Here is a 14,351-nt window from a genome sequence, read left to right on the forward strand (position 1 = left end):
CTTAAAATTAAATCTCTGAAGTAAGGGCATGTAAAGAAAAACAATCTACAGGCCTGCAGCTCAATCCAGGTCCTTGTCTATCCTGGAACTGGAATTTGATGGCATCTGGTTTGGATTGTTTTGGGTTTTTTTGTCCCATTAAGTGATGAGAAATTAACTGTTTATTCATCTTATTCAACTAACCGTTTATTTACATTCTTTAGAAACAAGATTATCTATACCCCTCTTTGAATGAATTAGTGGGGCCCAAGGTCTGGTTAACCTACCACAACCTCTGTAAGCACTCTCAGTCCCTCTAAGTGAAATTAGCATGTATGACCCTAACTCCTGCACGGGGAAGAAGCCTCAGGCTATCTTGTGATGTAGGGAAGATGATGACTGAAATACTGTGAATTGTAATGATGTGCAGGGATCTTTCGTATTGAAACAACTTGCAAATCTACATTGCAAATCGCTAAAGAGAAGGCAATTCTGGAAGGTTCAAACCAAACTATAGGCTCAAAACTCCACATAATTTTGAAATTTATGAAAATTGAGACTCAGAGCTGAACTGAACTGAACCCCTTCCATGTATTATAAATGGGAGAAAATTATGTCTACTGATTAAGTCACTAACATACTGGTACGTTGGATTTGTTTAAAGGATCCCACATGATATGACACCTATTGTGCTGGAAATAGCAGCAAAGGAGAAGATGGGCAGGCAGAGAAATCTTCTCCTTATCTCCATGACAGCAAAGTAGGCAGCAACTCAGCAGGATTCACAACGGCTGTGAACTCCTCACTTCACTAGGCAGCGCAATGCAGTGTCTTTGCTCCTTCTGTCACAAAGCTTTGTTTCTGATCTCTGAACTGGTGGAATGTTAAAGGCAGAAGAACACTGAAATACTGGGGGATTTTTTGAGCTGTGTGTGAAGGTGAGAGTATTCATGTGAAACACAGACTTTTCCAAGCAGCAACTACTACCACAGAGCAGTCTGAAAGGGCTCAATGTATGGCCATAGTAATCAGCATCACCTCTATCCACAGCTAGTGACAAGGCTCTCCAAAGTTTCAAGAGATTAGGAATTACGCATTTCAGCTCTACTGGCATGAATCTTTCGAAACACACCCAGTGCGAATAATTTTTCCCCTGGGAACTATGTTCAACTCTAAGGGTCAATATGGCAATAACAGCAATAACTAACCACCTTACTGAGTCACTCCCTGAACTCGCTAATGGAGATGGAACAGTTAATTAGGCAAGGAGCTTAACCAAAGTACAATACATCTCCTGTATCAACACAATCCATGCTGTGACACTCATCTTTGCCCTGTACTTATGACCTTCATGTTGTACAGAAGAGATTCTTATTGACACTACCCATGGGCAACACCTTCTTCTAATTACCTTCTCTACAAGGGGGATTTCATCATCAGGGTTCCTGCTCTGTGCATGTGTGTATATATATATCTGCTCTCACAGATACAGGAATACACATCTCAGATAATCTTACTGGAATACCAAGAGCACAAGCTAGCTGTGAAACAAGTCAAGAACCCATGAGTACCATGAAGATAACAGGTGCTTTTGTGCTTCTTACGCTGGCAGTTCTTTGCTTAGCAAGTGAGTAACTGTTTTATTTTCTGATATATTATAGTTTTCCTATTCAAACAATGCAAGCTTCTCAGTCTACTGGGATAAAAAACAATGATTGGGTAGCAGAAAGCAAGTGAAATTTTATGCTTGTGCACTATTTAGCAAACAATAACGCACCAGCTTTACAAATTCCAACTTAAGCAGATGAAACCTATTCCTTTGGTGATGATGTGAATCAGAGCTGCATTCTACATTGCAAGTAAAAAGTAAACTGTAAAGCCTCAGAACTAAAGCAGGTTTTTATCTACTTATTTTTTTCTTCCATCTGAGCTGGGAGCTTGGAGCTGATGTGGTGCCTCTCCTACCACACTGACCAAGCAGAAGACAGTTGATTACACATTGGCCAGATAATATGGCTGTGAATAACTTCTTCATGATATATTAGCTTGCTAGGCTGGAGAGAGCTTTGAGGTGCAGGCTGTTCTGTGGTAAAATAGGGAGACGGGAGCAAGTTCTTGAGCCTCCACTTGGCAATTGTTTGTTTTTTTTTTTTTTTTTTTTTGTTAACAAAAAGAACTGGAGAAAAAAATAGAAGAATAAGTACATTTACAATAATTGAGAGTCCAAATCTTCACTGCCAGTAGTATAACAGTTCAATAGCATTAAAGAAGCAAAACAATGAAAATGTTAAAATAATATTATGAGCCAAAATAATCTTCTTCCTTTTTGAATAGCTCTGAAAAGTTTGCTTTGAAAATTGTCTCAAAATCAAAAATGTCATGAGAAATGTCAATTTCAATGAAATGGCGTGCTTTTGATGGAAACTGTTCCGTCAGTGTTCCAGTGAGTGCAGAAAAATAAATTAATATTGTTTTCTGAAGAATTCCAGCAAATCCTTTCCTTGAACTTTTTAAGTTACCTGGTCTTCATTAAAAATGTATAGATCTATACTTTTTGAGCCACATCTTTTTTTGCATTCACTCCCAAATACATTGTGGCTTTTAAAAAGTTACTAGAGAAAAAAATAGCATCTTAATATTTTTGTGGGAGGGGTTTACATCTGATCCAATTCCAGAATAATGAAAATTCAGTCACAGTTCTGGTGACAGACTGAAGCATGACACAGCATTTTTTTGCTAGTTTTCTTCACCTTGGACAACTTTATTTGTTGGGAAGTTGTAAGCAGCTCCATGAAAGAAAGTTTCAGTGGAAGGCTTAATGGCTTTAAAAATTAAAACCAGTTACACTTGGTCAGAAAGACAAATACTAGAGCTGCATTGCCATAATATGTTTTCTTCCTGCTCCTTCTCTACAGAAGCCTCTGCCTGATCACTTTTATCCCTTGGAAGCCACAGAATGACAGTTACAGGACAAAATACATTCCTAAAGAAAGTAGCAAGTGTGTCACTGCAATGGAGACATGCCAGCGTTACTTGATGACTTTCTGGGAGGTGTACATGTCATTGTGTTGAAGAAGCTTTTTGAAGTCCAACCTGAGAACAGGGCTCCTATTATATCAGACGCCATGTGTATACAAAATAGGAGCCAGTCCTTCTGCCCAATAGTTTAGAATCCATATGAACCAGGAAGGGAAAACACTTTTTAAAGTGATATTATGATACAAATTGCATTATTATTATTATTATTATATACGTATCTAGTATTGTATTGCAATGAAGATACTATCCTCATTATTGACAGAAATCCAAAGCAGAAAAGGACCTTGTAAATTGCTTACAGCCACATCTAATATTTTTTTTTTTTTTAAATAAACTTGGGAATTAAAGCCCAGGCATGCTCTACAATTCATTAATCCTAAACAGACTGGCCATTGAACGTAACATTAACTTTGGGTCTCTAGTATTTTTCTGGTGAAAAGAGAAACAATATCTTTCCTCCCCTCCCACAACAATACAACAAGGTCCACTTGTTTAATAGGTTCTGACACCTGCAGCTTATTAAACACTGAAAACCCAAGTATTTACTTTCAAGCTAGTAGGAGATGTAGCGTTGCTGGAAGGGCTGGTAGTGAAATCATCCTAGTTGCAAACTGAATGTTCAGCAACAGTGGTTTTTAATTTAACTTTTGTGATTCTGCTTGCCTTGCAGATGCTGCCAAAGAGAATGAGGTGAGTAACTTTCTCCTTTATTGCTCTATAAAAATATGTAGTTAGTAAAAACATGAGGTCAGATAAAAACACATTAAGCATTAATTAAATAGTGTAAAAGTATTGAGATTTCAGAGAGAAATCCCTGAGTTTGAGATACGTGGTTTCCATACACTTGACCTGAGAACTTCCAGATGTTTTCACTTGTACTGCATAGTGGACAAGAAATCAGGCAAGGCCAAATTTTAAGTCAGAGAAATCAGGATTTTTTTAGTATTTACCTGGTGATGACACTTTAATGCTTTCTGGTGACTTTCAGATATTAAATCATGTACCTGGAGATTTTTATTTCTGACCATGCTGCAGTGCCCATCCTGGGGTCAATCTCTGAGAGAAATGGGGCGCCAAATGATAAAAATCCTTACTCGGATGAGCAGAGACAAGCCACCTCAGAGTCTGGTGGACAGTAGCAGGGAGTGGAAATTTGTACACACACAGAGCTGGTCCCATATTAGCACAATATATACAGCTTTTGATGCCTAGAACTACACCAAGATGTCCATTCTTTCCCAAGAAGACACCGTTCCACTCTTCACACCAAACTATGTATCTTCCCCATTTCACTAGCTGTTACACAGATGTACATGGGGCAAATTTGCCTAGTTTCTGGCTTTTTTTACTAGCTAGTCCTTGCCTCTCACAAGTTTGTGCCTGACCAGTGCATTGTGCATTTTAAAATGCTAAGTTACAAACTACAGAGATTCCTTCCCATGCCATTGCTGGGTTACGTTGTGGGATCGCTTTTGCAACCGAGGATAGGCGTGCTGCCTCCTGCTTTACAGCCAGACTTTGAAATGTGCGAGCAGCCAGGGCTTTGGAGGAGAAGGAAAGGGCCAAGCAAAGGAAAAACCTACAAAAATTAACAACCTGTGTGCTTCCCCCCACACACACACACACCGGATTTGAGCCTATTATTCCCAAAGGAGTGATTGGCTAATGACTCTTTTTGCCGCTGGAGACCTCTCAGTCTGTGCTGAGCCATGGCACAAGGCCTGCTGAGGGGGCTGACCACACATAGCTCTTCACTCGCTTGCAGATCCTGGGCAATGACTACCACAAAACCAATCATATAATCTGTAATAAATTCCACCGTTTGGCTGAAGTAATAGTCCTGTCCTTCACTAAGAATTAGAATGAAGGGGGTGGAAAAGAAACAGTCCATAAGAAGAGAACAGCAAAGCTGGGTTCTGTTTTAAATATATAAATCTATAATACATATTTTGGCTAGATTTTCAGAAAGCAAAAGCTGCAGACATAGTGTCCTTCCAAAGACTGATATGTTTCAAACTGTCACTAGACTAGCAGCAAAAAAAGCTCATTTTAGTTACAACAGCAGCTATAAGGACAGGCTATTTCCTAGGCAAGCAAATCCTAGGCTTTTGAGGGTGACAAACAGGAGATTAAGTGGAATATGTGCAGTGCACAAAGACTTCTTGCTTGTCAAATACTAGGAATGAATTCACTTGACAGAAGATAAAGCTCCAAAACTAGCACAGGAGCATTTTCAGTCATTTCTTTTATTAGTTTGTACTCCCATTTTCATATGTAAGTCTGTAATGAATATAGCCCCACTATCAGATGAAGGCCTTTCAACAATTTCTTTTCATGCTAATACTTAAATAGGGCTTAATTCCACCTGGGCAGATCCTTTCACCAGTGTAAAAAGCATAAAGAGCTGATACTTGTGCAATAAGAGACAGAAACCCTTCCCACTCTTGAGAACTAATCTCACCTGAATTTACCGACAATTGAAAGCAGGTAGAAAAATATATTGACTCCTCTTTTCTGTAGATGGAAAAAGGGCTGTATTTTTCCAGTGACTTATACTGATAGACAGCAAAGTCTCTAAATGTGCTCAGTACCTGACATGGGTTGCATCACACACATCTCTCTCGGAAGGAACATTTATTTCTTTAGGCTTAAGCTCAGTAAATACTGATGGTGGAACCCCTTGTCTGTGCTGTTCTAAAGCAGCTGGCAAATTTGTCCAAAAATTTCATATATTCAATATTTCTGTACATAAATGGAGAATGTGAGAAAGATGGATTCAAAGAAAATTGATATTCTATTTGCAGGTAGACTGCAGTGAATACAGTCGGTTAGAGAGAGGAAGACCTATTTACTGTGAAAGACTCTATCAACCTTTCTGCGGCTCTGATGGGAAAACATATAACAACAAGTGTTCTTTCTGCAAAGCAGTGCTGTAAGTACAATACTATGTAATTACTCCTGAATATGCCAAAAGCTGAGACTAGCTCAGTTGTCTGGTGTTTCCATTCTACCTAATGGCTGTCATATTTTTCAGGGTAACAATTCCTCTGCTCCTTTGCTTAATCTTTATAGATTAATTTCTTCTCCCACCAATAAGGTCCAATTGCTCTAAGTGAATGACCTTGATATTTGTGTGAGCAACTTCCTGTTCTGGCACAATGGTAGAAATCAGTAAAGAGAAGAGTCCAGTGAACAACACAGGGCTAACAAGGCACCTGAACCCAAATCAGTTCAGCTAAGAATTCAAAAGTAGTGCCAGAAATACTTTGCTTTTTATAGATAAAATATAACTTTTTAAAAGGCAAAATGCTTACAGATCAGTGCCTTCTTGCCTCCTACAAATGTTTATAGTATCTTTTGTGTTTAGCAAGTTGTTAGTTGAGGACTTCAGAGATATTTTAGTGAATAAAACTTATTGTCTGCAATGTGTATATCTTTGCTTCTCTTTGCAGGAAAAGCAGAGGTACCTTACAAATGAAGCAAGCAGGGGCATGCTGAATGGATTCTGCATGGTAGCGAAGAGTGCTGAGAACAGCTTTACACTGCCTTATCACAGTTTCTTAATTTAATTTCATTCATTCTGCCTTATCTGGTGATGGTGAACAAAACACACAGCAGCTTTTTCAGCTGTGCTCTGCCATTTGCTGCTTCTCTCTGCTCCCAAGTGTTGCGATTGACACTTCTGTCCTCCCTGCAAAGCACCTCCTCAGGATTCCTGTTTCTGTAGCAAGTTGGTTTTCACATGAGCTCTATTCTTCTGATGGTGCTGCCTGATCTTAGTGGACACGTCTGTGCAGGAACTGCCTCTGTTTTCCCTGTTGAAGTGTTTTCTTTCATTTACTCAGACTTTTGCAGATGCTTTTTTTCCCAAGGCTTCAGCTTTCCCAGGTAGTGCTTTGATTCTACCAGGTTTGCAGCTAAATTTTACATGCTCATTTTTCTTCCACCTCTCTACAATTCTGATACATACGTGTTGTTTAGCTACTTAGTCTGCATGTTTATTAAAATAAACGTTGACTTGTTTTTTTTTTCTCCATGGTGACCTTTCTGGAGAATAAGTTTATTGCATCCATTATTCACAAATGAGATACTTCCCAAGTTACAGAAAATAATTATAGAGCAGGAGCTAGAGAGAGAGGTAAAAAAACAAAGCCTGGAAGACAAAAGTTGTCTTCCACTAGATGGCCTCATATTCCTGGAATTGATCCTACAGTCTGGCTCTCTTTTTTTCCTTCAAATGAAGCAAAGCTGTTAAACTGTAAGACTGTATAAACTTCATAGCAGTGCCTCTGTTGAATCCTGCATTTAAATGTCATCATTAATGATTCTGTTCACTTCTGACAAACTGGCAGCTTTTAGACCTGAAAATAATTCTGTTCTGCTCTTACATCGTTAATATCTTCATTATTGAACTAGTTTGTCTTTTACACTGGAATAGTCAGACAAGGAAATACATTTCCCAGAATTAAAACTTATGAATGACTGAGTTTACTGGGGTTACACATGAACAAAATTTTGGAACTGGAATGTAGGTGTCGTATGTTGTCTGATACTCAATTCTCCGGACAAGAGAGGCTCTATTTCATTTGCTAGTACACACTAATGTAGCTCTAGTCTTCAGTTTGATTTATAATGTGACCTGGCTGAACTATTTTTATGGTAATTGCCTATTACACTTAGCACATATAGAACATCTGGAAGAATGATAAAGCTGAAAACAACAAAAAATGAAAGGAAAAAAGGAGGATTAATAATGTGCTAGATTAAGTATGTAAATGGAGTGTTCTTGTCCAACCAAGCAAACACTATAAAAAATAAATACTCTGCATTTCTTTGTCAAATAATTCTAAGTAATGATTGTATTTAACAAGGGATATATTTTTCCTGACTCTACAACTCCCTAATGCATTGCATTCCTGGGGCGAAAAAAAAAAAAAAAAAAAAAAGGCAGTTGCTACTGAATGTTCTGTAAATCTTGGCCAGATAAATTTCTTATCATTGCTATGTACTGTTCCCAGTCACAGATGTGTCTCATGAAACCACAGATACCAGGATAGAAGCCTAGACACCGTTTTGGGGATGGAGTGGTGTTTATTCCCCACTGTGGGAGCTTTAAATTCAAAGGGACAATGGTGCTTTTAGTACATCAAAAACCTACTCAATACTTGATCCTTCAAAGGCCACTGAAACTTATAAGGTGCTACCTGTGACCTTGGCTTTAACCCTCGTCTTTCAGCAAGCATAAGCAGAAGATGCTTTGACGTTCTATTGAGGTTTTCAATTTAGAACAAGTGTTAGCCAAATGCCAGGATAAAATCGGAAAATTAAATACTGAGACTAATGATGATGGGTGAAGAGTTTCTACACAGACCACAGCCCCCTTCTCTTTGTAACTGAAGTCAGTATTAATTAGCCTCTTCACAAGTCACAGGACTGACTATTGCTCTGAATGCCGAACCACACAAGTATGTGAGGAACATAAAGCTTGTACAGTGAGGAGTGTGGTCACTATCTACATGGTACCTGAGAGACTGTGTTTCTATCAGATGTATTTCTCTCAGTAAACTTTACGTATGGTGTGTGTAGGGAGTAGTGGTGGAGGGGCTTGTCTTCAGGGGCCACATTCTTCATGAAACAGAAAAAGCACAGTTTATTACAAGCAAGCTATAGTTCCCTACAGTGCCAGCTTATCAGTGTTATTCCAGAAATGCTGGCAAAGCAAATCACATTTACATTCTTCATCTTTGCACTTTATTAACAAAGGCTGTTTCCATGAAGCCAAATGTTTGTTTCACAGGGACAAGAGAGCTGCAACAGACAGTAAGAGGTTTCTATCACATATATTTCTTTAATTAGTCTCTTCATCATTAATGTTTTTTGATTGTGGGAAGTTTACGTTGCTATGAACTATTTTCTGATGGATATGTTTAAAATATTTTTTTCATGAGAGTGTCCCAGCTGCTGAAGTAAGACATCAGACTGACACATTTTCAAAAGTAATTTGTGCTCATGGTTGCTTTGGAAAGCAGCCCTTCCTTCTAAAGTAGTGAAGAACAGATGCAGTAAATCACGGATCCTGAAACTTGCCATGTTCAAACATTTTCAGATGGTGGCAGTGACAGCACCACAGGCAAATGAGTGACTATCAAGCAGAACCCACAGACGATGTTTTAACATGACCCAGGAATCCACCAAATAGAGATCAACACATATAGACTAGAGTTTAACAACCCATAAGATCTTTTGAATTTTGTTCATCTCTTCCTCTTCATTAGCCCCCACACTGACCCCTAAAAGAGAAAGGGAAGACAGCAGGTAGATGATACTGGAGATGAATATATCAAGTGCTGAGAAGGAATTCAAGTCAAAGAGGCTTGTTTTTTGTGGAAGGTAAAATATATTAACACAACTAAAGGTGAAACATAACAAATACTACAAATCTTAGGAAAAATGAGAGGAAACCTTCAGGATAAAAAAGCTTAGAGAAGATTTTAAACCAGGAAGCTGGACAGCACTTGTCTGTATGTTCTTGTTGTCTTTCCAGGCTTACTTTACTGCACAAACCAGAGTGATATAAGGAAGAAGTTCTTTACTGTGAGGATGGTGGGGGCACTGGAACAGGCTGCCCAAAGAAGTGACAAATGTTCCATGCCTGGCAGTGTTCAAGGCCAGGTTAGATGGAGTCTTGGGTGACCTGGTTTAGTGCGAGGTGTCCCTGCCCATGGCAGGAGTGGTGGAACTAGATAATCTTAAGGTCCTTTCCAACCATAACTATTCTATGATTCTCTGATATAATCTTTACTGGTTCCTAAGGACACATCTGTCAGCTGAAAAAAATCTGTAGTGAAACACATATTGATCATACTGCCTTCTTTCTTTTCCCATGATTGCTTGGTAGAAAAGACTCCATTTATTCAGCTAAGCCACGTACTCAAGAATCCTACAGGCTGCCTGAAACACTAATAAAGGGTCAGGTGCAGATGGCGTAGTTTTCTCTTCTCTATGAAATAAAGTAGTTGGAAATCTTTGTAAGTCTAACATAAACAAAGTCACATGCACTTTTTTTGTGGTTTATATGGTTATCTTCCCACTCTCTTTCAACTCTGTAAATCTGAGTGAATAAATGACAGAGACTGTTAGAATGGTGGCATATATTAGGAAAATACTGATGTAAACTGACATTACAGGGTTTTGTTGTTTTTTCTTTTCATTTTTCTCTGGCCCAATATATGAACATTACATACCATTTAAGTATTTTCTAAAAATACTCTTGAAGAGTCTAGCGACATTGCTATGTCTTGGTGTTTCAGGTAAGACAACAGACTAGAAAAGCACTGCCATAAAACTCCTCCATTGGGTCACCAGACTATTCAGGTACTTCCAACACACTTTTAGTTTCTTCTTTAGCTAGACTGCTCATATTAACATTAATTAGATATATTGCTCATAAAGAGATGAATTGTAGATCTGTACTAAGGTAATTAGAAATTGTTGGCTAGAGCCACAAGTGCTCATGACCTCTGGCACAAGAACAGCAGGACTTAAGGGCTGTGCGCATGGGCTGGTGAAAGAGGCTTGTCAGGGGGCTCTATTATCTTTCGGATTAGGATATGTATGAAGCATGAGGATGTAGGCTGTTACTGCAGCTAAAGCTAAACCAGTGGCAGCAGAAAAATCTGCCAGGATGAAATGCTAATGCTCATCAGCTAGAGTTGTTTCCTGTTAAAGAGACAAACTGAGAAACTTAAGGAACATAATTCTTATAGCATTGAATGAGAGGAATTAATGGAGAATGTTGGCAGAAAATTCTTCTCTCTATCCTAGGACACAGGCTAAAGCCACCATTATAATAATTCTGTTTATCTGGAAGTGAGGTCTCAGCAATTAGGTAGTAGGAATGAAAATGAACAAGGTAATGTTGTAAGTTTCTCATAGCTCAAAGGCTTGTGGCTCTGAACAGTCAACCTAAAAAGATTCTCAGAACAAGTCATTTTGCTGTAAATGTGTCTTGACTGAAAAAATGAGAAAAAAAGCCAAACTCTGATGTTTATCGTGATGTCAAAAAATCCAGCAGACAATCTGGGGGTAATTTCTGCCTTCCAGCTTGGCTTGTTACAGCTTAAATGGGTATTGACACCATCTGCTTTAGTATATTGAGATACTTAACTGTGTCTGTGGACCAAACCTATGATACTATGTTTCCCATGCAGTCAATGCACATCCACAAATCCCTGTAAGTTACAGAACTAAAACAGTCCACCATGGACCCCTGCATCAACCACAGATCCCTGGAACTTTAATTTGTTTCTGATTATTTCTGACATGGAACAGTAGATGAGAGCAGCTGAGAGCAATAATTTCCAACACAGAGTGCCTGTGCTTTTTATCATCTCCTGTAAGTATCACATGCTGGCCCATAGCTGCAGATAATGCTGAGAAGCAGACCAGCTTTTGCCACATGCCAGAGCAAAGAACATGATTTGCAAATTACTGTAAATAGCATCTGAAGAAAAATGCTGAAGTGGCCAGACAATCTGGACTGTCAAGTTTGTGTGATGGAGCAATGACATAGAAATATGGGGAAGGAAAAATGTACATAGCTTGAATGAGGGGATGAAACATGCTCAGATCCTGTTTGCTACAAAATAAAACAGAGCTAGACAGATATTGGCATTGAATGGGAAAACAAAAGACATCCCCTTGCATTTATTGAGGATTAAAGTTTTCAAAACTTTGCACTGAAAAGGTGCTCACGTATCTTTGCTGTAGCTATTTATATGTGGAGGAGAAGGAAGGATTTTCATAGTAAGGTGTTACGACATTTTCTTTTTCATTTCTTTGACAAGAGGCAATGAAACACAGGCCTGAAAATCAGATGGGGTGGATTGTCAAAAAAGAAAACGTCAGTGCTATAATAAAGCTACTTCACCTATCCTTAAAGCCCACAGTGTATTTTCTCATATTGTTGTTACTGTCATCTTTTGATACTGTTGTTACTGTCATTGTTCTACCATATAAGTACAGCAGATGAAGAGCATTGGTGCTCTACGTGCTCAATGTAAGGGATAGACCCCACTCCTAAGACCTCAGAGATTGATTTGGAGAGCAACCTGTTGGGGGAAACATAAACACTTTAATCAAAGCCTCTTATATGTCAGAGATGCATGAGTGAGACAGAACCAACATCCAGGTTCCATGACTCCTACACCAGCAATTACATTTTTAAAGGCATCAGGGCAAGATGAAAAATTGCCCGCTGTGTTCTACAGTCACTATTGCATAAATCATTCCTTAGATCAGATCAGAATCCCATGTCTCTGGATTGAAGATAATATCAGGTGACTGGTGAAGTATAATGGAATATAGTCGTTCACATTTAGCTGGCTTCCTTATAGTGTATCAGTGCCTGTTCAGCCTGGAGAGCTGCATTCTAACTCTGCTCTAAAAAGAGCATGATGCTGCACAGGCTTTTTACACTAAATAGCTCAAAGGTTATCTATCTCATGCTTGTTGAGTGTTTCTAGTTACTACAGTTATCCAGTGTTTCTGAATCTTTTAATAATACAAAGTTTTCGGGGGAAAAAAAAAAAAAAAAAGAAAACAACAAAACCCAAGAAAACAGTTCCTTAGTGTTACAGCTTAAGAAAATGTATGCAGAAGACATTTGCAACTATTTGATCTGAAGATCATAAAGTCTTACTCCATAAGACTCTCTAACTCATGGCTGCACGAACTGGCAAAAAAAATACCACCACTAAAATACCACTGAAGTTCTCAGCACTCTCATGTGCCAAGAAGGAGACATCTTAAAAGTTTAAGTCTGGCAACATTTGGGTTCTCAGATTCAGTTACTTGAGGATTGGGAAACTGAGGAAGTAACAGTCTTCCTTGGGAATCACTCAGAAGGAGGCATAATCAAATTTAAATAGTAATCTAAACTAGGCATCTGAGTGACTTTTGACAACTCTCAAGCATGTAGTAAGATTCTCAACCTCTATTTTACAAATGCTTTGACAGTTTGGACAATTTCTAGTAACACAAAGATTTGTATACAAGTTACAGACATCATGAGTTACATGAACTAACTGTCCATAATAATTTTGCTATCTGTGGGACATGAGGTGTGTTAAGCTACTGAGGCACAGGCAAACACAGACATACACATTAAAATTCTGAAAAACTGAAAAGATTAAAATTTTTTTCTTTCCTTTCTTAATTGGACTTCATTCCAGCACAAGCCAAAATTACAGCACAAGGTGGTCCCAGGGATCACTAATTACAACGTTTTCCCCCTGTTATGCCTAGATATTCTCAGGGATAACAGGAAGACAGAATGCATCAGCCACAAGCATGACAGCTCTAGTATCTCATCCCCGAAGGTTAATGATCCCTCAATCGCAAAAAGAACAACAGCCCTTTTGCAGAGTAGTTTGTTACATGAACCTTATGTCAATTTGGGCAAGCTGCTTCAGACCTCGCAGACGCAGCACCTGAAGGCTGAGGAATACGGCCATGGGGAAGGCTGTTTTCCCATCTACGTCACTGAGATGCCACCTCCTGGGAGAAGCGCAGCACATCTGTAGCTACTGGCCTCCCACCAGCACATCTCTGCTCTTTTTGAGCACAGCTGAAAGGTGATTTCACCTGACACAGAGCATAACAAAAGAAAAGGTTTGCATCTGCCACTGTACCCAATGTACCCACTATCATGGGTAGTTTCCACTCCTTCAGTGAGCAAGCCCATCATTGCAAGGACCAAAGCTGCATTTACTTCTACAAACTACACTTCGGTGAGGCTTTACAGGAGGGCTTGGGGATTTTGATAGGGAAGGACTCACACCCTTCCAAACAGGGGAATGACAAAACAAGGGAGTCCCCTCCAAGTGAACTTATTCTCTCAAATTTTAACCTTGTTAAAATAGAAATTTCTAAGAGAAGAAGACACAAAAATGTGAGGCTAGATATTTAAACCTTGATGAAAATACTACTAACATGTAAAAGGAACCCTGTACGTCAGAATACCTTTGATTCACTTTTATCAGGTATCAACTGTGGAGAGAGGAGAAAAATACTAACTATTGATTCAGTGATGCAGGTGAGACACATTTGGCACCAATTTCTTATAAATACAGAGAGAAAGAATATCTTTGGAAGGGAATGATGATCTGTTGGAGTTTAGGAAACATTAAGGTGTTTTCTGACAAATATGTTGATGGGATAGGTGCAGATGCAAGGAAAGTGTTACATAAACTGTTAACCACTTCCTATGTAGATGGCACCTAATTTTGTCACCAGCTCGTATGGAGAGCATTCGCTGTCTCAGAAGGTTAAAG

At 38.9% G+C, this 14,351-nt stretch overlaps 1 protein-coding gene across 2 annotated transcripts; it reads left to right on the forward strand.

Moving 5' to 3' along the window:
* The first annotated feature begins 1,542 nt into the window (after positions 1-1,542).
* LOC136019906 (ovomucoid-like) lies at positions 1,543-8,645 on the forward strand. Of its 2 annotated transcripts, XM_065690532.1 has the most exons (4): positions 1,543-1,606; positions 3,689-3,708; positions 5,817-5,950; positions 6,471-8,645. In XM_065690532.1, exons 1-4 carry the CDS (start codon positions 1,543-1,545, stop codon positions 6,514-6,516), a joined length of 264 nt encoding a protein of 87 aa, XP_065546604.1. In that variant the 3' UTR covers positions 6,517-8,645. The 2 variants fall into 2 exon arrangements, 1 of the variants encoding a protein (XP_065546604.1); XR_010615112.1 differs by lacking the exons at positions 1,543-1,606; positions 6,471-8,645 and having other exon boundaries at positions 3,586-3,708; positions 5,823-5,910.
* The last annotated feature ends 5,706 nt before the right edge of the window (positions 8,646-14,351 follow it).

Source organism: Lathamus discolor, chromosome 10 (assembly GCF_037157495.1).
Source record: "Lathamus discolor isolate bLatDis1 chromosome 10, bLatDis1.hap1, whole genome shotgun sequence".
NCBI lineage: Eukaryota > Metazoa > Chordata > Aves > Psittaciformes > Psittacidae > Lathamus > Lathamus discolor.